This window comes from Teleopsis dalmanni, chromosome 2 (genome assembly GCF_002237135.1).
Source record: "Teleopsis dalmanni isolate 2A chromosome 2, ASM223713v2, whole genome shotgun sequence".
In the NCBI taxonomy this organism is placed as follows: Eukaryota; Metazoa; Arthropoda; class Insecta; order Diptera; family Diopsidae; genus Teleopsis; species Teleopsis dalmanni.
The window spans coordinates 240,881,319-240,908,885 of record NC_051847.1 but is presented as its reverse complement, the minus strand read 5'-3'; the positions used below and the strand labels follow the sequence as shown (position 1 = coordinate 240,908,885).

The 27,567-nt window shown below is 28.5% G+C and overlaps 1 protein-coding gene across 1 annotated transcript; it reads right to left on the bottom strand.

Annotated features, from left to right (window-relative positions):
• Window positions 1–22,679: 22,679 nt before the first annotated feature.
• LOC119677126 (kunitz-type serine protease inhibitor) lies at window positions 22,680–23,110 on the bottom strand (the record flags this gene model as incomplete). Its single annotated transcript, XM_038088393.1, has 1 exon — window positions 22,680–23,110. A coding segment is annotated over one exon (195 nt), but the record flags the coding sequence as incomplete, so codon positions are not given.
• Window positions 23,111–27,567: the final 4,457 nt, after the last annotated feature.

Sequence of the window (27,567 nt, the reverse complement as noted above, 5' to 3'; positions counted from 1 at the left end):
TATATTTATAAGATATATAAAAAAATCTCCATACAACATTTACTGTTATAATTCAGTAAAATATTAAAAATGTTTACAAAATAGGGTTAATTTAATATTATAGATAACGCAGTAAGACAAAAATAATAATTATAATATTAAGTAATTACAAAGCAAAATAGATGAACTTTATATAATAGAAAGGAGTAAGATGTAAAAAGTAAATTCATAAATTCCAATACCATCTTATATTTTCATCCTATTTGTAATTTAAATAAAATCTTTAATATCCACACGAATGACATGCTAAGAGACCTTAGAATAGATCCGGTCAAAAATACATAAGGAAAAGAGCTCTGAAGCTAAGCTTTGCGAAAATCGACAGGCTGCCCTACTTAGCACTATCTAATTTCAGAGTAATCATTAACCGCACGGAGCGGTACGCAGATCTTAGATCAGTCATTGAATAATCACGAAGCTCGTGAGGAATACATAAATTAGTCAGTGAGACGGGTGGGACTCTGCAGAAACTCCCCGGCTATCAAAGAGTAAAAGTGCCCAGATGCACTAACTCGGAAAGGGCTCAACATATGTATATATAATTTGTTTATATCTATAATAATATCCATCAATGCTCGTATATATTATGATTTGAATTTAAGTCGATCGGAACATAATGATCACATAATTTTTTTTTTTTTAATAAGAATATAATTTTCAGAAAGTAGCTTTTGAGTTTTGCACCCAAAACACAGTTTTTGTGTTTTAGGTTAGATTAGGTTAGAGTGCTGGTTTTGTGCGCAAAGCTCTTTTGAGCTCAAATAACGTCCTGTTGTGATGCCATGGATCAACGTTCTTTATAAGCAGACTAGAAAGTCAGCTTAGTTAGTGAATAACGCTGAAATGCACGACTCCTCATTCAAGTGAAATTGAATCAACCTGACTAGGTCAAGTTCTTAATTATGCATGATGACAGCTCTGTTAGGTTGGTAACAGACACATGACGCAGAGTACTGTTTCCTGCTCATCCACAATTTTGACAAAATTCATTAAAGAGTAGACTTAGTCTCATAGCATGTTTTCCTAGTACTGAGTAGGTAAAGCCTTCGTTGGTTTAAAATTTTTTGTACTGATATTTTGACAATAGTTCATATCTTCAGGGTACTGATTCAAGAATATATAAATAAAATCTGGTTATTTTAAATATAATTATTTTTATTACGTATATATCTCAACATTTTTATTTTAACACGTATTTGGATTCTTTTACAAATCGGACTTATTTTGGCAAAAAACTTTTCAATGAAAAGTTAACAAACTTCCAATTTAACTGAAATATTTTTTAGGTGTTTCTTTCATAAAATAAGAAGATCTGTATCTCGAGAAAAAATTTTGTTATTTTTTCCCATGGAGTTTTGAGTATTGGCATTATAGACACATTTTTAAATGGTCATATCTTACGCTATATAAATGATAGAAATGTTTTGAAATTTGTTGCGTGTTAAAGATAATTGATTGAACCTTTAAGAAATAGTTTAAACAATTAAGATTACTAATATTTAAGTACTAGTATGAGGTGTTAAACTTCAAAACTTTTTTGTTTGCCGATATAACTTCTTCATTCATCTTATTCTGAAAATATAAGCCAGATATATATAAATACATCATATTTAAATATGATCATATGTAAAATTACTTCCGCCAAATGTGAGATGATGACACCAAAATGGTGTCCGATTTGTAAAAGAATATGGATCATGCATATTTCATATTTTACGTAATAATTTTCCGTTTTGTAAAATATTTAAGTAATATTCAGTTAAAATTTAATAATTTATATATTTTCTCAAACACATTTTAACCCATTTAATTTTTTTAATTTTTTAATTTTAATGCAACATTTTTCGCTGCAATTGACTTAATTCAGTCACTGCAAAATTTGCTTAAAATAGCTTTAAGTCATATTATGGCTCCTTTCATCAGATTGAGTTTATTTTTGTTTTATTTTTGTTTTGTTTTAATTATTTTTTTTTAATTTAATTTTACCTTGAGCACATTCTTGAAAAACGTATGCTTTACACTTATATACACTACCAAAAGCGCATTCATGCTTAAAAATGGAAAACAAACCGCGAATAAGTATAAATGACTAAATGCCTAAAAGAGGAAAAGGAAAAGTTCTTTTCACAAATAAAAAGAAAAACAGAGCAAAAAACAACTGAATGAAAATTTAATAAAAAATGAATGAAAAATATATATGAAAAACTAGAAGATATGAAAATGTTTCCACTTTAGAAAGCACGATTATTATTTCAACACAAAAATGACGCAGATTTTCCACAAATTTATTTTTCAGTTTTAATTCAAAGTGAATTTTATGTACAACAATAACATTAAAAAAAATGTTTTTCTTATACAACGTAAATTCCGCAACAAATAAAAATAAAAATAAAAATAACAATTTTGCTGCAACAAATTGCAGCTGCAGCATGAAGTGATGCAAGTTTTGCACTTCAACACATGCAACATACAACATACAACACAAAACATACAACATATATGCGACACAATATATGAGACGAGTACGAGTACGAGTACAATCAACATGTTATCAGAGCAGACGATTACATTGGTAAGAGCACAGTCTGTAACTGCATTTGGGTAACCGGAAACGAACTGTAAGTGTTTAATAGACTAAAATGGCACTGAAACCGCTGTCGCTATGGTTTTCTGCATTCTGTTCCTTTTCTACTTTCCTACTTTCCTCTGTTCTCTGTTGCCCACACTCTCTACCGCAGTGGTAGTGCAGCAATGCTATTCATCTGTGTACATCAGTGTACATATCGGTGTATTTGTCTCTGAAATAAGTGCACATTTTTGTGTGTACACTGCACACCAAGTTCGTAAGCATTCCACTGTGATAAGGTAAAAGGCGAATTTGCACATTCCGCTGCACTTTTGAATGTGCACAGAGGCGTATACACACATTATGACATATACAAAACCTCTTTGGCACTTCAAGCAATACAAAATGTAAATTGTGAACTATGAAAACAAGAAATAATTGGCAAAGGCTTAGCCTGGCTGCCGCAAATGCATAGCTTAGTTGTTGGTAGGGATTTGCCCTTTCAACTTAACTTAGATTTAGTAATTTTTTGAGTGTTTAATGTATGTTCCAGCAGATTAAATAAACTTTAGTAATAAGTAACAGTGTTTATCGCTTTAAATTAATATATCAACTTAAATATTGTGTCATATTTAAAAGCAAAGTCAGTTTTTTAGCACTTCGCACTATTTTTAATATAGGTTACATTTTTTTTTTTTGTGGCAAGGAGGAGTGGAATGTCTACGCACTGATGACAATCCATGGAAAGTTAGTGCCCGACTCGCACGGACTAAACCACTCCCCCTCATTCCTGTCCTGGGACTACGTTAGTATTACTTCGAGGTAGGGTTCCTACTAGTCAATTAAGACTTCCATCGGTGTGACCTGCGTCCAGGCCCCGCTACTGTTGCAGGTGATTAACCTTGCAAATCGTCTTGGTTTTGGGCTATATTAAGTTTGTCATAACAACAATGAAATATATGCGCTATACCGCAACATTGACATAGTGAAGCGTATAAATATCGTTGCAAATGGAAGAAAATGCTCTAGCTAGAAACATGTTTGATTCAGTGCCAGGTAGTGGGAAATCCGATATAGGACGTTCCTACGGTGGCAGGATCAGGTATGCAACAACATGAAGGCACTCGTTACTAACAAGTAAGTAAGTAAATATATTTAGCGATTATTTTCTATTTTAATCACAAAAAATCTAAAGTGTCGAAACTAGAAAGGATATATTTACTTTTTATGGTTGTAGAATATACTGATTTCTTATATAAATTTTAAGCAAAAAAAAGTACATAAAATAAGATGCCTATATATTTTACAAAAATATTTTCAAATAAAACTACGGCAAGTATATTATTTCAGGCTATTATGTATTTTACATGATTTTTTAGTATATAGTATAATTTAGTTCGTATACAAGATATGGATTATGCTATATATTTCATGTGGCAGTTGAAAAAGAACAATTAAGATAATAATAATCCACCACAATGTCTTAAAACTAGATTTGATATGTGTTGATTCACTCTATTTACTATTAAAAACATGAACATGGAAAAAAAGAGAATGGATGAGATCTAGTTCAATAAAAGCGCGAAAGAAGTAAATTGCTTACGAATGCAATGAATTTATAAGTAATTTTATTTACTCTAAGAAAAACTGATTTGAAAAAAAAACTACAACTATATAAACCATATAAATAAATTAAAATACTTGAGTACTTCCTCCGAATTATTCCATAGAGTACAATGTAGCGTCGTATGCTGTTTTCATAGAAAGGAAAGAGATTAATAAAACAATGTACTTTCTGAAAAATAATAAAAATTATCGGAAGAAAAACAAGTAAAAATCTTGTTATGGCTATATATACTTCACAATGTAATACTTTCTTTTGGCGTCTCTTGTAACACAATATACTTTCTCCCTCGTCTGCTGTTAATGTCATTCTAGAATGGGTCTGGTATTTTTTAACCTATGAAGAAAAGGCACGGTTGAACAATCTACATTTGTCTCAAAGATTTACAATAAACTATTAATGGTGTTCTTCCCTTATACAGGTTTTAAAATATCTGGTCAAAATTTGAACAACTTGCCTTTGATTTGTGTAGAGTAAAAAGGCAACGAGATGATCTGAACGAGATGACCATATATAATTTTAGGAAAACAATAATAATATAACAATAAAAAATAACTACTTGTTTAATAAATTTTATATTATTTATGAGTATAAGTTAGTTTTTTCAAATTGAAATTGTATATTAAATTGTATGCAACATAGAAACTTTCGAATCAGTTTTGTACAAATTTTTTGGGTGCGGATGTGGGTGTGTAAATATGTCGACATCAATTGCTAAACACGCATGGTAAAATCTTTATGGTTTCATCAATGCAATTCAATTTTTTTTATTCGGTTTCTACTGTTTTTACATTCGGAAACTGGGCTTTTATGTCAAATTTTATTAAGACCACAGAGTGTGCATATTCCTGTACGTAAAGCAATCACAGCATGCTTTTAGGCGCTAAATGTGTTAATCACTTTTTCAGCATACACAACGCGATGGGTTCATGGTGTTTGCTTTTATGACGGAAAATTTTATTAAGTGTTCCATTTTGGCTTAAACATTTGTTAGTAAAATAAATGAAAATGTGTTTTCTTTAATGTAACAATGGCCTTCAAAATTTTTGAGTAAACTTCTTATCTAGAATATGTAAGCATAAAAATATAACATATATAACTTATATATGTATATATATATATATATATAGCAGTCTATAAAATGCATTGGTCATGGAAGAAATAATTCCTTCAATTTCTGTTATTTTATTTTTGTATACTGAGTTGTTAATTTATTTTGTTCTAAATAATACATAACATATTTTGATCCATTAAAGATAAAATATTTTATAAGTATGTGGTTAATAGCTTTCAAAAAGTCAACTACAGCAGATTAAATCAAATTTAATAGGTAATAGAAAATAGAAAATAGAATGTGAAAGAACAAAATTAATGTACAATATTGAACTACTAGAGAGATTATTTGATGCCTTATATGTTTCAATCTTCACCTTATTATACTAAATGTATTTATGATAAAGCAGTTAAAATCATCATAATAATATTTAATATCTATGTTGAATATTCAATATAATATAAATATATTTAATAATATTAAATATTTTTATATGTAGTGGTAAGATTATCTTTTGATTCATGTATGAAATAATAAATTGATTATGAGCTTAGTTAAAAATACAAAAGAAATAAACAACATAGATTCTTATATCCTATGTTTCAAAATGAATACTCTAAGAACTATAATAACTATTTTTTTTTATAGGGTAATTGCCCAGCTTTGGCCTCCAGAAAAAATAAAATTTTTGGGAAACACTTTTTTGACAGTTTGTCAGACTGTTCATCGGTAAGGATAAAAGCACTGTTAACTTATTTAATTTCAAGTGATGGATTTAATTTTTTGTCTGGTTTCTTACTACAAATGTAGTAATAAAATACTGAAAAATAGTTAATTTAAGGTCAGCGGAAAGATATCCCTTAACCAGGCACCAACCATATGATGATTGTTATATTATCTAAACATATGTCTCAAAATAATTGATACTTGTTGCATCTAAATATAATATTGGATTTTGAAAAGGTAGAGTTACAATTGATTAATTATTTCTCACATAATAACATATCTTGCGGAGGATAGCTATAGTGCATCCTATTTCCTCTTCGACCTACCACATGAATTGGTATAGGTATACACATTAAAAACCACTTTATTGATATATGATGTTTCTTAAATATTCATAACACTCGCTTTTAATTCATTTATAAGATGAATCAAGATTTTTGAGATAATAAATTTAAATAAGAAAACAATATATTTTCTGATAACAGATGCAGTTTGTTAATAATTTTAAACAAATGATTCGATTATGATTATGATTCGATTTTAGTGTTTATTTAATTATTTTAAATTTAATAACAATTTATATTATTTTATTAAATATATTTTATAAAAATATATTATTTTAAAAAAGACATTCAACCTTATATTGAAACATGATGCATTTTTTCAAATTGTGTTAGTCTGCATAAATAACTCAGTTTAACCATGTGGATATGCAGACGATCTAATAGTGTTATCAGGAAACAAACATTCCTTGATGGAGATGTTTTATAAAAGAGAAAACAAAGCACAGAAGATTAAGATAAGTAAATGCCAATGTAAGTAAAACATAAACGCATGTCTCAGATTAAATCGAAAAACATTGTAGTATATTAAAAGCTATAAACGTCGTATTATATGTATCTAGCACCATAAACAAACAGAATATGGATTAAATTTTTATCACTACACCAAAACACTAAAACACCAATATAAGCAGCATCTTCAAATGGAACTTAAAAGTAAGCACATGTCAGAAAGGATGATTGACAGTTTAACCATAGTTTGAGGAGGGTTCCGCGATATATTTTTAAATCAGAATGTGACGTCAAAAGGCATAGTTTTGGATATGTGGTATATTTTTAATAAAGTTAACATTATTTTGATTAATTCAAATTTCACGAGAAACTTTGAAATTTTTTTTTTCTTCTATACTAAATTATATTCCCCTATAACAACTTATTTTTATTTATGTGCTTTTTTATTTATATGTTTTTTAGGAAATAAAAAAAAATTTATGTGTTTACTTATATTAGCGATGCAATTTTCTTAATATGAAGAACACCCTTCAAAAATAAAACCACTACTTTTTATGGTTTATTAAGTTTACGACCGACAAACTGATTAAACTATGTTGGACTTCTTATTTCAAGCTGTGCAACAGTTCCGAGTGGTGAGAAAGAAGTGAATTTAGCTATTTTTTATTACTTGTTTTATGTGCACTAAAAATTTGTATAAAATGAAAAAGTGTTTTATAGTATGTACCCAACAATTTAGATACCAGAAGAGTGTCTACAACACTTTGAGTTTTTTGATATAAAGCATCAAATGTCTATGTTCATATATTTTTTCCACTCTTCCATGTTTTTGAATGTATATATTCTATGTACAAGCTTTAAAGTATATAATATATTTTGTTAATTAATTTTAATATTACTTATGTATATGTTCTTTACACTCTATATAATGATAACAAATTTTTAACGAAAAAAATATTTTAATAAAATTATTTTATTAGATTTTATTAAAACTACGAATTAGAGAGAAACTTACAGCCAGAGCATCAAACGCTCTAGTAAGTCATATATTTTTGTTAATAATATTAGTGTTGTTTATATATAACTTATTTATTTTATATAAAGAGATTTACATATTTTGTTAAAAAAATTTTGTTTTAATAAAATTATATTATATTATATTAGGAATCCTCCTGATGAAGGCAAAAGCGAATTTGCCGAAATACGTATAGAATTATACTAAAAAATAACGCACGAAATAAAAGTTAACATTCTTAAAAAACAAAACAGATTTTAATATATTATTAGTTTTTATTAAAATCATCAATTAGCGAGAAGTATTAAGTAGAATGAGTTTCATTTTAATATTGGTTGAACTCATAAAAGAGCCTTGCGCAATGAGAACGTGTGCTATCAAGCTAAACATATCAGCTTAGAACTATTATGAAAGCTTCCATAGTGAAGACCATGCCATGACCTATTAAAACAACATTTAAGATCTTTCTTCCTTTTTAGGGTTTTTTGATTCCTTGTTTACAATATCGTAAAGGTTTTTCATAAACAGGTTTTTTCGAAAAGTAGTAAATTACAAGAACAAAAAATCATTTTTATATTATTTTAATTAATTGAATTTTTGGTTGACCACACAGCTATTTCGAATATTGCCAAATACTCATCATCAGTGATCTTGGAAGATTTTTCTATAAATGGCACATCATTTTTCTCTATAATTGCAGCTTATATTATACTTATAGGTCTTAGATGGCATGCTGACTTGTTGGAATGTGTCTTAAACCAATTGTGGTTTATAATTAATATGACCTAAGTGTATAGAAAACTTCCTCATCTACTTACACTTCTTATGATTTTGGTTTTGTGGTTAAGTAGCAGTATAACTAAGTTGCAGTTATTTTTGCTGACATTTTCGCAATTGCTGTAATTAAAATATTTATGTATTATGCCATCATTGTAAGTAGATTGATCATTATCCATAGCTTACTTAGTATTCTAATTGTGTGATCACGAAAAGTACTGTTAAAGATCTTTATTATACCCAGAACGACTACTGCATAGTATCATTTTAGTTAGCATAACCACATATTGCCAATATGATAAACTTATAAACTTGTTCAACTACGTCTTAGAGTAATTAATCTGTTCAGTCAGGAATATCATTAATGATCTTATGTTACTTATTTAGGGACTTACGCTGCAACACATATATATATCATTATGTTATTTTAATTAGTATTTATGTAATCGTTAACGCTGCAATAAAATACCATGGCTAAATGTATATAAGAGACAGTAGTAGACTTAATAAAGCAATACTTTACATCTATTGATTGTTTTTAGAACCATTTTATACAGCACTCGTGATGCATTTGTTTATTAATCAATTATTTACTTTTGTAACTCTCAACATTTTGTACTTTTCTTGCAGTACTGAGTACAGTAATTTATGTACATTTTATTTTTTTAATTTTTAATAATTATTTCTCTATATTGCACATTTATTTTGAATTTATTTTAAAACTAAAACCATAATTTCACTTGTCACTTTCCCATTCGACAGCAATGTTCAGTAAAACAATTTAGTTACTTAATATTCCAATTGAGTGAAAGGGTTAAACGGATCACTGTATGTTATGTCAATATTAACAACTGCACAATTGCGAAAGCAAAGAATCCTAGCATCCTGGCATCCTGGCAGACTCAACTAGTTGTGCATTAAATTGAAAAATTCATAGGAGCAGACATTCAACCTACTCGCGACAGCTATAAATTGTTGAATATTTGTAAGGAGCCAGAATAGGAAAAACTGAAAATAGAAATAAAAATGAATTTAAGATTCATGATCATAAAAGATGTAAGTGGGCGTACATGACATTGTGTGACAAATATTCACAGATGTACCTTACTGTTGATACTCGTTGCTGTTGAAAAACTGTTGAAGCATCTTAGCACTTATGTAAGTTCATAGAAGTAAAGAAGCTTTAGTATGTGTTAGCATGTGCTCAATATACTGATAAGGAGGATGTAGGTATATATACACATGTAAACATAGGCATGTTTTTTGTGCATGTGTAGATTATCAGATTTCAATGACTTTTATGGCAGATATGACATTTCTGACACTTGTCCAATCAACAATCTCAGTGTCATCAGGTGCGTTCACATTGCAAATTTTATTACTGTTTCCATAAAGTAAAGAGTTCGTCTATAACTAAATTTTTATGACAGTTTTAAAAAGTTTTTAATGAATATGTATGAGGTTAGTGAAAGTGTTATTGCAAATGTATGAATAACTAGAGTTTTTTTTTTAATTTCATTTTAATGCTTTTAATCTATGTCCAAAAGACATTTTAAAGGTATTCAATCTTGCTGGTAGAGTTTTAGCTGATAGCTGATAAACCTATATAGTTCATAAAGTTTGTATCGGTATATATCACTTGATTTCTCATAATATTATATAAACTTTAATATAGAGGTTTCGAAAAGTAGTAACTACAACAACAAAAATTATTTTTTTATTAAAAAATACACTTATTAAAATTATTTGGTCACAAAATTATTAACATTTATATATTATTTTAATTAATTGAATTTTTGGCTGACCCTAGAGTTGTTTCGACTATTTTCAAATGCCTATCATCAGTGGTTTTGCAGTTATTTTTTATACTTAATTATTCGCAAATAATTTTTTGAGACTGTAAGTACCAAGGGTTGAACTCGTGCCATGCCAAATTTGAAGCTCAGAGTCAGTATTCACTAGCTAACTGACCCAGAGCCGTACTTGACTTGTATGTTCGAACTTGGAGTTTTTTTTGTTAATTTGCTGTGAAAATTATTCACTTGCTGTGTTATTATTATTATTATGTTGAGGCTAGTTGAGTCAGTGCACCTGAGCACTTTTACTCTCTATTAATTGCGAGATTTCTTCAAAACCCCTCTTTGCGCCTTGACTAGACTATTGTCAATAAACCAGCTGTTATAATAATATTTGTATTCTTCTTCTTCTTCTGAGTCCGTTTCCACTAGTGGAGCATAGAGCCGCTACGATTCACTTAAACCGCACTCTGTTAGGTGCTTCTCTGCATATATCGTATAGTGTTTAATTGAATTAATTAATTATATTTTTATTTTTAATTGTTGAATTTAAAGTTTTGAAAATTATACTTTTCGAAATCTTTCAATTTCTATTAAAGTAAAAATTGGCTATACTGTCAGATTGACGCTGATATTAAATTGAATATTAACTTTAAGATATTTAATTTAACTGAATTTATTCAAACTATATAGTGCATATTATATGTATAAGTATATGTAATTCGATTTATTGTAAAATTATATAAATATTAAAAAATATTAAGAAATATATTTATTCTTAATGATTTTTTTTTTTTACCAAGAGTGACGAAAAGAAACTATTTAAATGTAAGACGGATTCGAATAGCAAAAGTACAAGTACAAGACAAAGACAAGTACAAAAATTTATTTAATTTATTGAAATTTGGCTGGCCATATATTTATTATTTTTTTGCGTTGATGTTTAAATATTTTCTCACAGATTTAAACAGAATTTTTAAATCAAGGAGATAATCTTACAGAAATTTACCAAAAAAAAAAAAAAATTCTTAAAATTATTGTGTTGCTATTTATATTTAAATCACATCTATATGTAAACTGACATAAAGTTAATGTAGTGTGTTACAATATTTAAATATATTTTGCTTCAATTTTTAAATTTGTTTCAATATTTTAACAGGAGAAAAAGAAAAACCCATTTTTCACAACACATTTTCCGCATTCAAACATTCATTTAAGCAAAAATATTTCCACACATACGCACATACGTGATTTATATGCTCATTCATTCACTCTACATACATTGTGACTGAAAAGTTTTCGGAAATTCTCATTTAAAATTCGCGCGCTGTATATTTTTCGATATTTTAAGTTTATGTTAGTTTGCAGCACTGTCTTAATTACTATGCCAAAAATGAGCGCGATCTGTCGGACAGTTCGTTTACGGCAGCTGTTGAAACCAGTTCACCTCAGTAGTGCGTTGCGAAAAAAACAATGGAAAAAAATATTGAACAAAGAGTTTGCATCAAATTTTGTTTTTCGAACGAAATTTCGTGTGCAGAATCGTTGCGAATGCTACAAAAGGCTTATGGGGAATCAGTTTTATCGAAAACTCAAGTTTATGAGTGGTACAAAGCCTTTCAGGACTGTCGTACGACCGTCGAAGACATGCCGCGTTCTGGACGACCTTCGACCTCTACCACCGACGAAAACATTGAAAAGGCAAAGGAAATCGTGTTCAAAAATCCTCATGTGAGTGTTAGAGAGATAGCACGAGAGCTAGGCATCGGTCGTGAGATGGCTCGTTTGATTTTGGTGGACAATTTGTGTATGCGACGTGTCAACGCCCGGCTTGTTCCGATTCACCTCAATTTGTTCAACATTATCAACGATTTTAAGGCCAAACATTCAATAAATACCATCGAACAGCCACCGTATTCACCTGATCTTGCACCGTGTGACTTTTTCCTGTTTCCCAACCTCAAATTACCACTCAGAGGAACGCGTTTTGAATCCATAGAAGACGTAAAACAGAATTCGCAGAGGGAACTCAAAGCCATACCGGAAAGCGCCTATAAAAAGATGTTTTTGAATGATTGGAAAGAAACGTGGATTTGTGTATCGTTCTAATGGAGCATATTTGAAGGAGATAAAATAAATATTGATGAAGATTAAGAATTTTGCGTTTTATTTAAAATTTCCGGAAACTTTTCGGTCACAATGTACACACGCTTTCGCACACATACCTTACACACGGCCAAATGAAATTTTTCTCATTATATTATAAAAGCCATCAAAATGAAAACACCTTGCCACATTATGGCATCCACTCTATCATGCTCATCATAACATCGTTATCCTTATTATCAACAACTTAGAAGAAGCACGCGGAGAGGGAGAAGAAGCAAGAAGACATACCTATGTAAGGATCTTTTGCTACACGAATGGTTGAGAAAATTCAATCTTAAGAAAAGACAGCCGTAAAGAAATAAAATAGAAGGAAAAATGAAATGAAATTCCTTTCTTGCAAGGATTTTTATCACAAACGGATATGAAAATTTATCGACAAGTGACGCAATGAAAAAAATACACAAAAAAAGTACACAAAAAAAAAAACACCAAAAATATAAGAACAAATCTTATGCGTAGACAAACTGCAGGACAACCTAGAGCGGAAACGGAAATGTGAAATGTTTGTGGGAGTATAACTCACAAATAGACACCGAGTAAGTTTGACAGACAGAGTCGTTGAAGAATATTCTGAATGTATTACTGGTAAATTATATGCTTATAGAAAAATTGGTTTACCTGATGCTTTAAGATACTTTGACACTTCTAATATATGCATGTACACAAACGGAAATGTGGGTTGAAATAAGCTGGCTGTAGCATTGAGTCTGTTAATGTGCCTGTAGAAATCATAGTTTGTTGTGTCACCTTAGGTGGTAAAAAACTCCAAATTGTTCTTTCAAGCAAAACTTCATAAAAAAGGAAATAAAAATATTCAATCGTTATTTTTGCACTTTCAATATCCAAAAAGATATGAATTATGTTTTATGAGGCTTATGAAAGTTATAAAAAATGTATTAATACGAAGTAAAGAAAAAGAAAAAATTTAGGATATACGTTGGCATATAAGTCTTTTAGTAGATCAGAATATATAAGCTACTTTAAGAAATAGTCATATATATAGTTAACTGGGAGAAAATACAATAATTATAATTTATTTGTTTAAGGAAATTGAACATTTTAGAAGATTCTCTCACCGATGTGACTGAGCTGTCATCCTATAATGTTAGGGACCCGACCAAGTTTATAGAACTGTCAGGTTGGTTTTCCTTAATCTTATGGGGGAATCGTTACTTTTTTCGGCGTTGGCTGTATCCTGATTTAAATCAGAATATATAAGCTACTTTAAGAAATAGTCATATATAAAGTGAACTGGGAGGGAATACAATAATTATAATTTATTTGTTTAAGTAAACTGAAAATTTTAGCTAATAGTTAAATGATATTATAAGGTTAATCAACAGCTTTAATATCAACGTGGGTTAATTAGGAAGCTTTTATAAAAACTTAGCAAATTAGATTTCATAGATCTACAATTTGTAACTGTATATTTAATATAGAATTAATTTAGTTTAATAAATTAATAATTTAGTTTAATAAATTAATTAATAAATTGTTATATATGATACCATTTTGCGATCGGTAAATCTGTTGTCACTTATTTAATCAAGGAGTAAATTTTGACGATGTTGTGGCTCTGAAGATGAGGAGGAGACCTAGCTCCATCTTATGTGTCAGTGCCCTTCTTAAGCTAGAAGATTAAAAATTTTCGGATCCCCTTTTCTGACTGAGCTGTCAGCCTGTGATGTTAGGGACCTGGCCAAGTTTATAGAACTGTCAGGTTGGTTTTCCTTTATCTTATGGGGGAGTTGTTACTTTTTTCGGCGTTGGCTGTATCCTGATTTAAATCTATGTACATTCCAATGCTATTCCTGTGGTACCACAATGGGTCATCATTTAAGCTCAAGTGGAGTTTTAGAAAACAAGACCGCCACTCTAACCTACTTACCTTTTTAATCGAGATTCATTATTAATGCAATTACCATTTTCGATTGGTAAATCTCGAGTGAAGTCTATAACACTCTAGATTAATTTATAATACTCTAGAAACTTTGACAGAGTAGCAAGAACACCCTAAAATTAACAGCTGTTTTATATGACTTGACAAATTATATGTGATTTGATTCGATATAAGTATTTATGAAAAATATAAATGTCTACTGAGCCTGCTCTTTCATTAAAAACATATATTTGCAAATCAAGTAAACTAAATAGTCTTACTAATATAAATTGTAATCTCCAAGATACTGCGAATTGAAAGAGGTTCATATATTTTTATAGTGACCTACACTCCGTAAAATATTATCCCAACGTTACTGCTTTACATTTAGCTGTTAATGAATTAATTAAAAACGAATAACAATCAGCAATTATTTCGTACAATTCACTTTAATTAAAAATTTTTAATTAATTTCAACAAATCTTTAAAGAAATATATTTCTTATTAACTCATATATTATTGGTACAAAAGAAATAGCTTATAATTCTCATTGAGTTTAGTTATATATGTCTATATATAAGTTTATTCGTAAAATTTATATTGGTTTAATGCTTTGATATAAAATCTCCAATTTGGGTAGTATATGTTCTAGGTTTTTTTGAGATTGTTTGGGAGTCAGTGTAGCACATTTATTTCATTTATCTGTTAAGAGTATAATTTGGAAGTATATGAAGTTTTTTTTTTTGTATCTCAAGGTTCATTTATCGATACATATTCGAAATATTTTTTATCCTTACTTTTTTTATAATTGGGATTCTAGTATTGACTGTATAGAAAGCGCTTTAATCAAATATAAAAGCTATGATTTTTGTGAAAGTCAAATTTTCGTGAAGGTTTTTTTGTCTTGTATTTATAAGAAGTTAGGACTTAAAATTGTTTATATATTATATTGTATATAAATTATAATTGTACTAATATGATTATAAATATTTTAATTTTGTAGTTATTCAAATATACAAATACAAAATCCTTAACTGAATATTATTCTTGAATTATTTATATTGTTTAACCTTGGAGTCATATGACACCAAGCTGTCTCTATACTGGGCATGGGCCATCTACAAATTGTCTCCATCTTTGCCATCTTACTGCTACTTCTCTGAGCTTAATAATAATGATGTATGATCTACCAAGGTGTGTAAATTGGGTGTTAATTTCGTTTAGTGTTGATCTGCGACAGGTTATTTTAGGCGTGCCCTGCGGATTATACGTAACTGGTTGAAAACAAACTTTACTTGACGGCTTTCGTAAGGTGTGACCAATCTAGCCAAACTTTCTCTTGCGGATATTTATGTTGATGTCGTTTGTATTCGTTCTGCCCCACAGTTTTTGATTTCAAATTCGGTTTGGTCAAAATATGTGTAATATTTTTCGAAGGCACCGGTTTACAAATGCATGCATTTTGTTTTGAATTATCTCGGTTACAAGCCTTGTTTCGCAACCATATATATATTTTTGCACTCACGTCGTGCATAGTACCACCATCAATACCTCCTACACTTCCCAAGTATTGGAATTCGTATGCACGGTTGCCACTTGAAAATTTTTTTCTGTACCAAAATTGGTTTAAAAAGGTACCATTTCTGTAAAAAAAGGTCCAAAATTTTTCTATTGTCTTTTTATAAGAAAATACAATTTATATAAAATGTACAAAAAGTATAAAACAATACAATATCCACAATAAAGTTGGGTCGCCGAAAATGTACCATTTTTTGAACATGAGTACCAGAGTACCAAACGGAAAAAAAAGTACCAATTTTGGTACTAAAGTACCATAAGTGGCAACCGTGTTCGTATGCTTGTTCCACGATTTGGTCTTAAAGTTCAAGTCGCTTATTGTATTTTGTATTTATTCGCATTTTGATTTTTTGTGCATTGATCCTAAGCCCAACTTTTGTGGCTCTGCTCCCAGATTTTCAAGTTGTCGCTGCATGTCGGCCAAACGATGTGTCAATTCGCATTTATCGTCTGCATAATCCAAAGATTCTAGTCGGTCATTTGGGTCTAAAGGGCTACATACGATGCCATGGCTATTATTTTCGGTTGCGCGTTTAGAAACAGCATCGGTAACGTTCAAAAGGATAACGATATTATTCTTGTAACAAATATTATATATTTTGTATATTTTCTCTTAATAGTGAAAATAAAAGCAACTTTATAAAGCAGATCCAATATATTTTTATACGAAGAACTGTTTTTATTATAATTTAGATCATCTCAACATTAATTTATATAAATCAAATAATTTAGTAAAATTTGTAATAAATTTTTTTCAGGATATAAAAAAAAAAAACAAAAAAATGTATCTTTATACTTAAGTAAGTATTTACACGTGTCTGCCAGCAGGTGGGAATAAATATTATTATTCAATACACATTTAAGGACATTTGATAAATTGACTATAACAGCAATTGAAGTATAGAATTTAATTTACAATTGAATTACTCATTATTATTTGTTTCAATGTTTAACATAAATGCAATTTGCAATAACTGATATAATTATTTTAAAATGATATATTGAGACAGAAAAAGTATGTATATCTAATCTTTAAACAAGCAAAAATAAAAATAATATTTGAGATAATAGAAATACTGAATGTTAGAGTATTTTTCTATCTTTTTATAAATTAGTTATTGTAAATATTATGAAAAACTAAATCAATTATTTAATTTTGTATACAATAACTGTTTCATGTTTAAAAATATATGTTTTTACTCTAAGATATTGTTTACATATGCATATGATTTTAATGTTTATATATGTGAATGTATTTCCATAGCCTTAAAAATATATAAATAAAAATTAAATATAATTGAATTAAAATATTGAAGTACTACTTTTTTTTGTCAATCATTTATTATTTTTTATATTGTATCTTTCAAATGCATTGAGTTATTGATTGACACAGAACTGTGAAAATATTTAAGTGGTTCACTTTAAATTTCATGAATAATTTTTATTACTTTTAAAAAATTTGTTTTTTTTTAAAGCGCCACTAATTGATGTTATCATTCAAATATATTTTTTTAATTTTACTTTTTTAAAAAATATTTTTAATATTTTATGATACAAAATATAAGACATTAGTGAACTAAAAACAAATATTTTACACATTGAAAAACAAAGTTTTTAATTATATTATATTTAAAAAATGTACATTAAAATAAATAAATAATAACTTCAGTATCTATTCTTTATGTTGATAAATAAATAATATTTTCGAATTCCTTAGAGACGAATATATATATATGGTGGGACATTGGGACAGCGCTTTGTCCAACAAGTGGCCCCACTGAAGTGAAGGATTAGTCGAAGTAGACCACGAAACGACTTGGGTCCTTTTTCTTCCTTCGATTCTCGGATGTTGTTATTGAGTTAAAGCTGGAGTGGCTTCCGTTCGCATAACTACATCTTTTGTTAATGCAAGCAGCTCATTTAGCTTGAGGTTTCCTGCCAAGTCGTCAACAACCCAATGGTGTCCCAAGACAGTCTTCCTCCTACTTGCCAGTGCTGGACATTGGCACAATATATGCACCGCTGTCTTCTTTTCTTCTAGACATAGTCTGCAAGTGTCTTCCTCAGCATGAGTTATCTTTTTGAGGTGATACTTGAAGTTGCTATGTCCAGTAATTAGTGAGACGAATCTAACATATCTAATGAATTCAAATACAATATATATATATTATAAAAAAAAATATTAATACCTTAAAATATCCAAAAGCGATATTGAACCGTGTCTAAAATATACATTAATAAATAAATACACTCACCAAAATCAAAATATGAAAACCCATATAATATTTTAGAAAATTAGACTATTCCTGAGGTGTGGCAGCCTTGTCGAAAGAAGCAACTTAAATACAATAGACATCACACGATACTATTTGAAGTGTAAATGATAGTGAATGAATGTCATTTGCGGCACTTGACTGGAAAAGTAAAAGTGATATCACGGGGATCATGGCTCACATGTTCAGCTGCATGATCCGTTTAATGGAAGTGTCGTAGTGACTGTAGTTAAAGTTGTAATGTTATGAAAGTTAACATTACTTTCATTCGATCTGGAATTGCATTCTCCAACTGGGTGTTGTGACCCAAAGAACAGCGCAGGTGTTAGGTGGACTTCAATTTGATTGCTATCGACAGAATTTTATCCGATGGGGTTGTTTATCGGTGCATTATACTGATATATGTGTTAAGAGAACCGTGGTGATAAGACTTAATGCCAGATAATTGCTTTAAAAAACTAAGGACTCTGTAACAATTAATCAATAGAAAAAAAATCTGTATGAATTTGTTGTGGGAAGATGAATAAAATATAAGCAAAATAGATACTAAAACCTAAGCTGAAGTATATTATTGACAATATAAAACGATGAAATTCTATGAACAAGAGTTTCCAAATCACCGATGACTACCTTACGAAATAGTTTAAAATGATACTTCTCTGTGTTATCAATAAGCAGTTGGCAATTGTTGGATGATAGACTATCACCATTAATCCACCAAAAGTTAAACAGATATGAACTAAATATAAACACCTCCAAATATAAATCTTCTTAAAAGATTGTGTAATTCTCCTGATACCGAAGGTCTAAATAGCTTACAATTAGCATTCGAAATAGTATAAAATGACACTATGGTGTGTTATTAATAGTCACTTGGCAATTGTCAGATGACGGATAATTTGCATTTAATTTCCACAAATAAAATAGCAAAACTTAACTGAAATGTCTTTCAAAACTTTTCTGATTTAGGAAGTTTGTCCAAATCCAACTAAAAGCTTTGCAGGACTATTTAATTAACAATTGCAAAATCCATATTCTCCGAAACTTTCATTGCTAACACAAGTGATAATTTTTGTTCATACAATTGCGCTGTATTATTATTGTTAAGGGGATATAGTACTTCAAAAATTAAGCAATGGCTGCCTAGATTAAGTAAGACTTTTTTGTTAATTTACCACAAAAAATTGCAGTTAATTTTTAATATTTTGTTCGCTTTCAACTAAACTTCAAAGGACGATGTATTTTTAAGTATAATTTATCAAATCGGGTATCCTCTAATTTCTTGCATTTATTTTCGTTCATTTATAATGATAATAAGCGATTAATGGTTGAATTACTATTAAGAAGGGAGCTGTAGATGCCAGGATCAGTAACTCTATTTTATATATATTTATACAGTTTATTTAAAAGACCATTTCAATAGATCTTTTTATATATACTAAAATAATATCTTTATTACGATTTATTTTGTTGATATAAAAACTAGCTATATGTACTACATACTGATCAAAAGTATATATATTTTTTTTTGTAACGTATATATAACTATATATATATACATTATTTCATTGCAGAATTACTAAAATAATAATATCCTTTGTTCCAAAAAGCGTCATAGGCGTAATTTGAAATAATTTCAAAATATATAAGTATATATATGTAATATGTATGTACATATGTATATACCCATACGTATTTATATATTTAAAATTGCAATTCATGACAGATTTTGCGTTTCATATTAAATCTGAATCTCCTTAATTTATGACTATCTATATAAAATATGCACACATATTAACACAAATTGTCTATATATCTATACATATTTAAGTAACAATTTTCTTTAAATAAATTCATATGCATGCAGGTATATATACAGATAAATATATATATATATATCTTCATATATAAACTGTTAATGTACATTTCAATATGAATAGACAAAGTCTCAATATGACAAGAGAAACGTCATTGAATGTCAAACAACCGAAATAGATTTTGCCAAATTCAATTTTTAAGTACGAGAACATATTTTGCAAAAATTGGAAAATTGGCATGCAAAATTATAAACTAATTTGCTATTGCTAGTATGTGATTAAAAAAAACATTAATTATAAATATATGTTTTCAAATTAATGGGTACGTCAAAAACGTATTACTGCCAGCAACACGTGTACGGCTACTAAATTTAAAAAATATTTAACATATTTGTGTCATTTTTTTATTTTTTAATTTTATTTTACAACATTCACATTCATCATTTTAGTTTTAAAATTTAAATAAAAAATAAACTAAACAATTAATGCATCACTATGATAAACAATCATCAGTAATTGATATTTTAATGTATTGTAAAAATGATAAGTAAAATGATGACTTGGTTACAGTGACTTGGTTAGTATCCAATTAGTAGTAAAAGATATTATTTAATATATTTAAAATATATGTAATATTCTTTGTCTGAGGCTAAGTGCTGTCTAAATACGTCCAAAAAAGTATACGAAATTTAAAAATAGAAACCCCTTTCAATCACTGAAGGCACATGTTCATATATTCCTATTATTAACAGATTAAAATCATTAATTAATGTAGTCTTTTGCCAAAAGTGATATTCGATATATTGTTTTAGACTTTTAAAAAATTACTTAGCGGAGTTTGTTGGCTATTCGAAATGCTGAATAGATTTAAAAAAAAATAGTTTTTATATTTTAGATCTTAACATGTTAAAAAGATATATTTGGCTATAATTTTGAAAAATTTAAATTTTTTAGTATTTACTTAAAACTGGTTAGAGTAACAAAACTTAATAAACTAATACATATAGAGAAACATATAGAGAAATTTGTAATTTATTAATTTTTTAAAATTTATTAAAAACTGTTTGAAAATAAAAAGGGTGAATTAAGTACTATAGAGAGAAACATATAGAGAAAGTTTTAAAATATTAATTTTTTTTAAAATTTATCTTAAACTCTTTTAGAGTAACAAGAGCAAATCAAGTACTTATTCGTCAAGTACTTATTATTAATAGGCGTAGGTCGTTAATTGTACACTGAAGATGGTCCACAAAGTTTTTTTTTTTTTGTGGCAAGGAGAAGTGGAATGTCTACGCACTGACCACAATCTGCCGCCTCGGAAAGTTAGTGCCCGACTCGCGCGGACTAAACCACCTTACTCCTAGAGATCTTGTCCTGCCCCGGGACTACGTTAGTATTACTTCGAGGTAGAATCCCTATTAGTCATTTAAAACTTCCATTGGTGTGTCCTGCGTCCAGGCCCCGCTACTGCTGCAGGTGATGAACCTTGCCTTTCATTTTGGTCAAGATCTACTTTTTTCAATCTCAGAATCTTTTCACTAAAAATGTTTGCTGCAAAAATTATCTGAGTTAGTCCACGAAGTAGACCGAAATATCTGTATTAGAAATAATTTTTTACAAAATTTAATATACAATTAAATATATAACACAATATAACACAATTTATAAGTGTGATTTTTATTTAAAAAACCATTTTAAAATTTTATGTGTTAAGTTTTAGTAATATAAACCTAATAGGAATTTAAATAAAAATTTTTTAATGTTTTAAAATTCATTTAAAACCGTTTTAGAGTAACAAAAGTAAATCGAGTACTATAGTACTATATTATATATAAAGTATATATGGCACATATGGCCCTAAATAAAACTATGTCAAGTGCTATACTATTTAATATATATTTAAAACTGCTTTTAGAGTAACAAAAGTTAAACAAATAATATATAGAACAATGTTATTGTTTATATATATTCCTTAAAAAAGTTAATTTATTCAGAAATAGTTTTTATGTCATGTGCATATATTCCTTATATGTAACGTATATTTCTTTGCCAATTAATTTAGTTAATTAATTTATTACATTTTTTAAAATTAGTAAATTAAAATTTTTTAATTAGTATTTATTTTTATTTTTTAATTATTTTTATTTTTCATTCAAAACTTTCCTATTGTGAAGATTAATAATACATATCCAAATTACATTTTTTTAATTTATTTAAAAGCCCTCGTACGCAATAAATATAAAATGAAATAAAATTCATCAAAGACTGTCACTGTGACATTTGGCATATTGGGGCATAAAATTTATTAAAATCTTTGTCAACTGACGTGTCCAAGTGACGCGTTCAGGACGTGCACCACATGTGCTTTTTTTGGTCTGTCTTCTCGCTGACATGATTGCTATTAGTGCTAAACTACTCGCATTTGTTACTGTTGTTGTACTTTTGTCGCTACTATTTGAAGATATTGGCAATGAGTCGTACTTGTATTTTTAGACCCACATTCCTACACATTCCTAAATATATCGAAAGATAAAAGCATTTAAAGTATGTCTATTTATATATCGTTTAATTTTATTATAAATAATTATTTCTCTTATAAAATTTCTTTATTTCTTTATAGCTAAATTAAAGCAATGATGGGTGCTTAATGAACCATTGACTTTTGCATTTTAAACATTTTTCTTTAATTATCAAAAAGTTTTGTAAAGCACGTTCCAATACATGTTAATGTTGTTTTAAAATTTTTTAATAATACATATGAATGTGTCTCTTCACTTATTTATTTATTTTTATATAAAAGTAATTAAATTATTCGCCAACACAACGTCTTTCGCACGCGTCTCTGGTGCAGAAACGATTTCGGTTGCCATTACAGCCTTTGTAGACAAACTTTCTGCAGGCGCCTTTGTCATAATACCATCTGGTCTCGGTTTTAGTTTGATCCTTTTTGCTACAAAAGTTGCCCTCATTAAAGCCTGAGTAGCAATTTACGTGATCTGTTAATGAAAATAAATAAAAATAATCTTTAATGCAAATTATACAAATTCGAAAATTGGGATAACATTTTAAACATATATAATTTTGCAATCCCTCTATATGTAAATTATATATGTAAATTGTATAAAATAATTTATATTTTAATTTACGTTATATAAATTATTAAGTTTTTTAAAACTGAACTAAGTAACAAAAGAAACTGGGAGGGTATTAATCAAACCTACCAGCTAGCACACAGCACAATCGCATGGTTCACTGACGGCTCGCTTACGAAGGAAGGTGTCGAAGCGGTCACAGTCGGACCAGGCAAGAAGTATTTTTTTTTTTTTTTTTAAACTTCATTTTATTAAATAAAATCTATTCTATTCATGAATAATAAGTACTACTTATGGCAATAATAATATATGATTGAAGTATTGGGAAGCATTGAAAAAAAATACTAGCGTCTTCCAAGCAGAAATTTTCGCAGTTTTAAAGTGCTTACTCATCAATATTGAACGGTATTACCAATACTGACAGAATAAATTCGCATCAGGTGATTTCAAGACTGGTGAAAGACTGCCTTGATAAGCTAAATCGCCTTGGCGAATCATATCAGGTGCCGATTCTTTGGGTACTGGGACATACCGGTGTACGCTGGAACGTATACGCGAACAAGCAAGCCAGGAAAGAAGCAGCCACACCGATGATGGAGCCGGAACCTTTTTGTGGACTAGGACATAGTACGCTCTTTTCTCTCAGAAAAATAAAGAAGAAGCATATGAAAAAGATTGCTGGGATTAACATAATCTAAATCACTTATTGGTACCTATAACATTAAGAGATACCAGGATTATATGAACCTATCAAAAGAACAACTTAGAACTTAGAATCATCACAGGAATCCCAACAGGGCAGTGTGAACTAAAATACCATCTTACGAGACTGGTTATGCATACGAACGCAAACTGTAGATTCTGTGAAGAGAATGATTTGTCGGTCGCACATGTGCTGTTAGAATGCCCTGCGCTAATGTACCTACGGAATAGTGTTCTGGGAATGTATATTCTTACGGAAGAGGCAAGAAAACTCTGTAAAATAGGTTCCATACTACTTTTTATTGACGCAAAAGGGCTTAGAGACCTACTCTAAACCACATCCCCTAACAATAATAATAATACGTTATACAAAATAATTTATATTAGATTGTTTGATTTTTACCGTCAGCTATAATGAAAGTAGCTATTTACTCAATAGAAACTATTATCTTAATGAAGTAGTGGTCCGACTAGAGAAGTGTTTGATTTAGCATCCCCAGGTAGAAAACGATAGCATTTTCGGCGTAGGAACTAGGTGACTATTTGGAAGCGACCAGTACTATCAATTGACAACAGCACGCCACTGATGTGGACTGGTTGGCAGAGGCTACTCGACGCGGCAAAGAGCGACTCATGTATGTAATGAGTAACTAAGTAAGTAACAAATTACACCAAAAAATTTTTATTATATATTTTATTATAATTTTATTATTTTTATTTTAAATATAGAATTATAATAAAAGAAAATGAAAAAAAATATTGCTAATTATCGCCTGAATAAATCATAGAATAACATTAGCACGAATGTCCTGGCTTAGGTTCTATATACAAAAAAAAAAAAATAAAATAAAATCATGCAAAAAATAATGCTTCTATAAAAAGAATAGTATTGAAACTAAAAAATTAAAAATAAATATATTTAATCAATTTAATTATTCTACAGCTTGTTTATATTTTTATCCTAATATAACGCAGCAAGTGAATTTGTTAATAAACTTTTACAGCAAATTAACATATCTTCAAGTTTGAAAAACAAATCAAGTACGTCTTTGGATCAGTTGGTTAATGACCACTGACTCTGAGCTTCGAATTTGGCAGGGTAAGAGTGTAACTCTTGTTACTTGTAGTTATCAAAGACTATTTACGAATAATTAAATGTAAGAAATAATTCTAATACCACTGATAATAATTGTGGCAATACTCGAAATAGCTGTATGATCAGCCAAAAATGCAATTAAATTAAAATAATAAAAATTTTGTTGTTTTAATTCACTACTGTTCAAAAAACCACAAAATAATGTATATAAATTGTATTTTTATCCATAAAAATATAAAAATGTGTTGATTGCTAACATTCATTCATTTTTATTTTATTATTTTACATACATAGTAATAATATAGTAAAACAAAAATTCTATTTTTATCGAAATCATCAATTCTGGTTTAAAATAAATAAGTCATTATCAAGTTCATTAAAATGTTATGACTCTACAAATCAGGAATATAATGTTTCTTTTCTTTGATTTTTCTTGAAGTTCCTTCATCAAAGAGTTATTTGATGATGTGTTATTATTGTGATGACAAGTTTTAGGTGAATATACGTCACTTTTGCTAAAACAAATATTTTCAAATTTTATTTTAATAGCAATTTTCACACCTTAGAGTATTTATACGATTATTTATCCAATAAAAATATACTCGTAAGTAATTGGCAAGAGGTTGTCAATAAGTTTATGACTTTCTTCTGCCATTCGACTAACATATTGTCAGCTATAAAGTTTATTGCCTTTATTTCAACACTTTTAACTAAATATTTTTTTTCTTCATAATATCAAATAATAATTATTAATACACATTATTTTTACTTTCTCCTTATGGCGTCTGAAAAGCTTTTAAAACCATATATTATTTTATAATAATAAAAATACATCAAAACATTTCCTCTAAGTAATCAAATTCTATCGCTATCTATTATATTTATATATTTATTTTAGAAATGATCTGAATTAAAATTTGTTGAAGATACGAGTATGAATTCAACATAAACTGTAAATTTATTGATAGAAAAGAAGAAAATTTTTTATGAGAAAAGTATAATACTACTATTTTAAGAAGGATAGAAAATTGCAATTTATATATATATTACAGTCATACAATTTTTAGGTAACGTAACTTATTTTTTGCGAATCCTTTTGGTATAAGCAGTTAGTAATATTAACATTATTAAGGGTATTTCAGTTATATTATTTATATTTTATTAAAAATTATAATACGAAGAATCGCTTTCCCAATTTTTTTTTTCTTTTATATAAAGATAAATAAATAAATTTTATTCTTTTATATAAAGATAAATAAATAAATATAATAATAAATTTTTTATTGTTTTTAAGATTAAAAAGTAATAAATTAAAAAAGTTTTTTATGAATATTAAATTAATAAAAAATAATTTATTTTTCAGTTAACTTCAATGTTTGCTTACTCACAAAAAATGTATGCATTTATTGAGATATTTAGACGAATATTATATTACAGTCATTACAACACCAACAACAAACAATTCTATATATTCGTAATGGTAACTATAATAGTTATTAAAGATTTCTAACTGAAAACAGATCATATATTTTATACTCAGAATTCATTTTAAACAATTAAATTTGGTTAAATGAACGTTTGAAGATCGGGTTCGAAGAAGAGCTGTTACACGAAGCTGCAGTTATTTAGATTTAAGTTAAAATAATTATTTATACTAAGTCTTTATTATATTAAGGTTGAAACAACAGACTAAATTATACTTTTGTGTTAAGTATGAAGCATTAGGCATTAAGTGAAACATTAGATCTAACGCTATAGATGGTGTGGTTCACAGAACACCACTTATGCAGAGTTCAGCTCTGTTAAGTACAGTACAGTACGAAGATTTGTCGAGGACCGACAACCATCAATGATGTCATACAAAACTATTGATCTAATGACAGCCTTGTATAGCCATTGAATAATACGAGGTTGTAATTACCACCTTTTAACAAGAGGCTTCTGACATAAGAGCAACGCAATTAAGCTCAGCTTCAATTGAAGGCGTATCTAGATTGCATTAGATGCTTTTTTTTCTAGTAAAAAGTGATTACTCGTTAGTGATTCTTCTGAATATTTTTTATTGATTTCTTTGGAGTTATATAATATATGAACGCTAGCAATTCCAAATAACTGGATACGTTTAATTCATATTATTTTCATAATGCTATTATGTAAAAGTATTGTTACTTTCATACATTGGTTATTCAATGAGTTGAATCAGAACACTCAGAAAAATATACTCTAAACACATACTATACCTATAGTTAGATTGATCTAATCCTTTTGTTAGAAAAATTTTAGCTCATGTGGTAAAGAAGTTATGAACACCAAAATCTGGAATGGTTGAACCAACATAAGGCGTCGGGTAAAAGTATTTTGCCTGAGATTTAGTTAAAATCTCATTAAAGTTTGAATCTTTAAGAAAGTCTTTTTTTTCTGAGTGAAGGTAAACACAACGACTACTTTCAATCTCAGGCTCTCACAAATCATAAATATATGTATGAATATATATAAAATATATATATATATATATAAATATATATAATATATATATAAATATATATAATATATATATAAATATATATTGC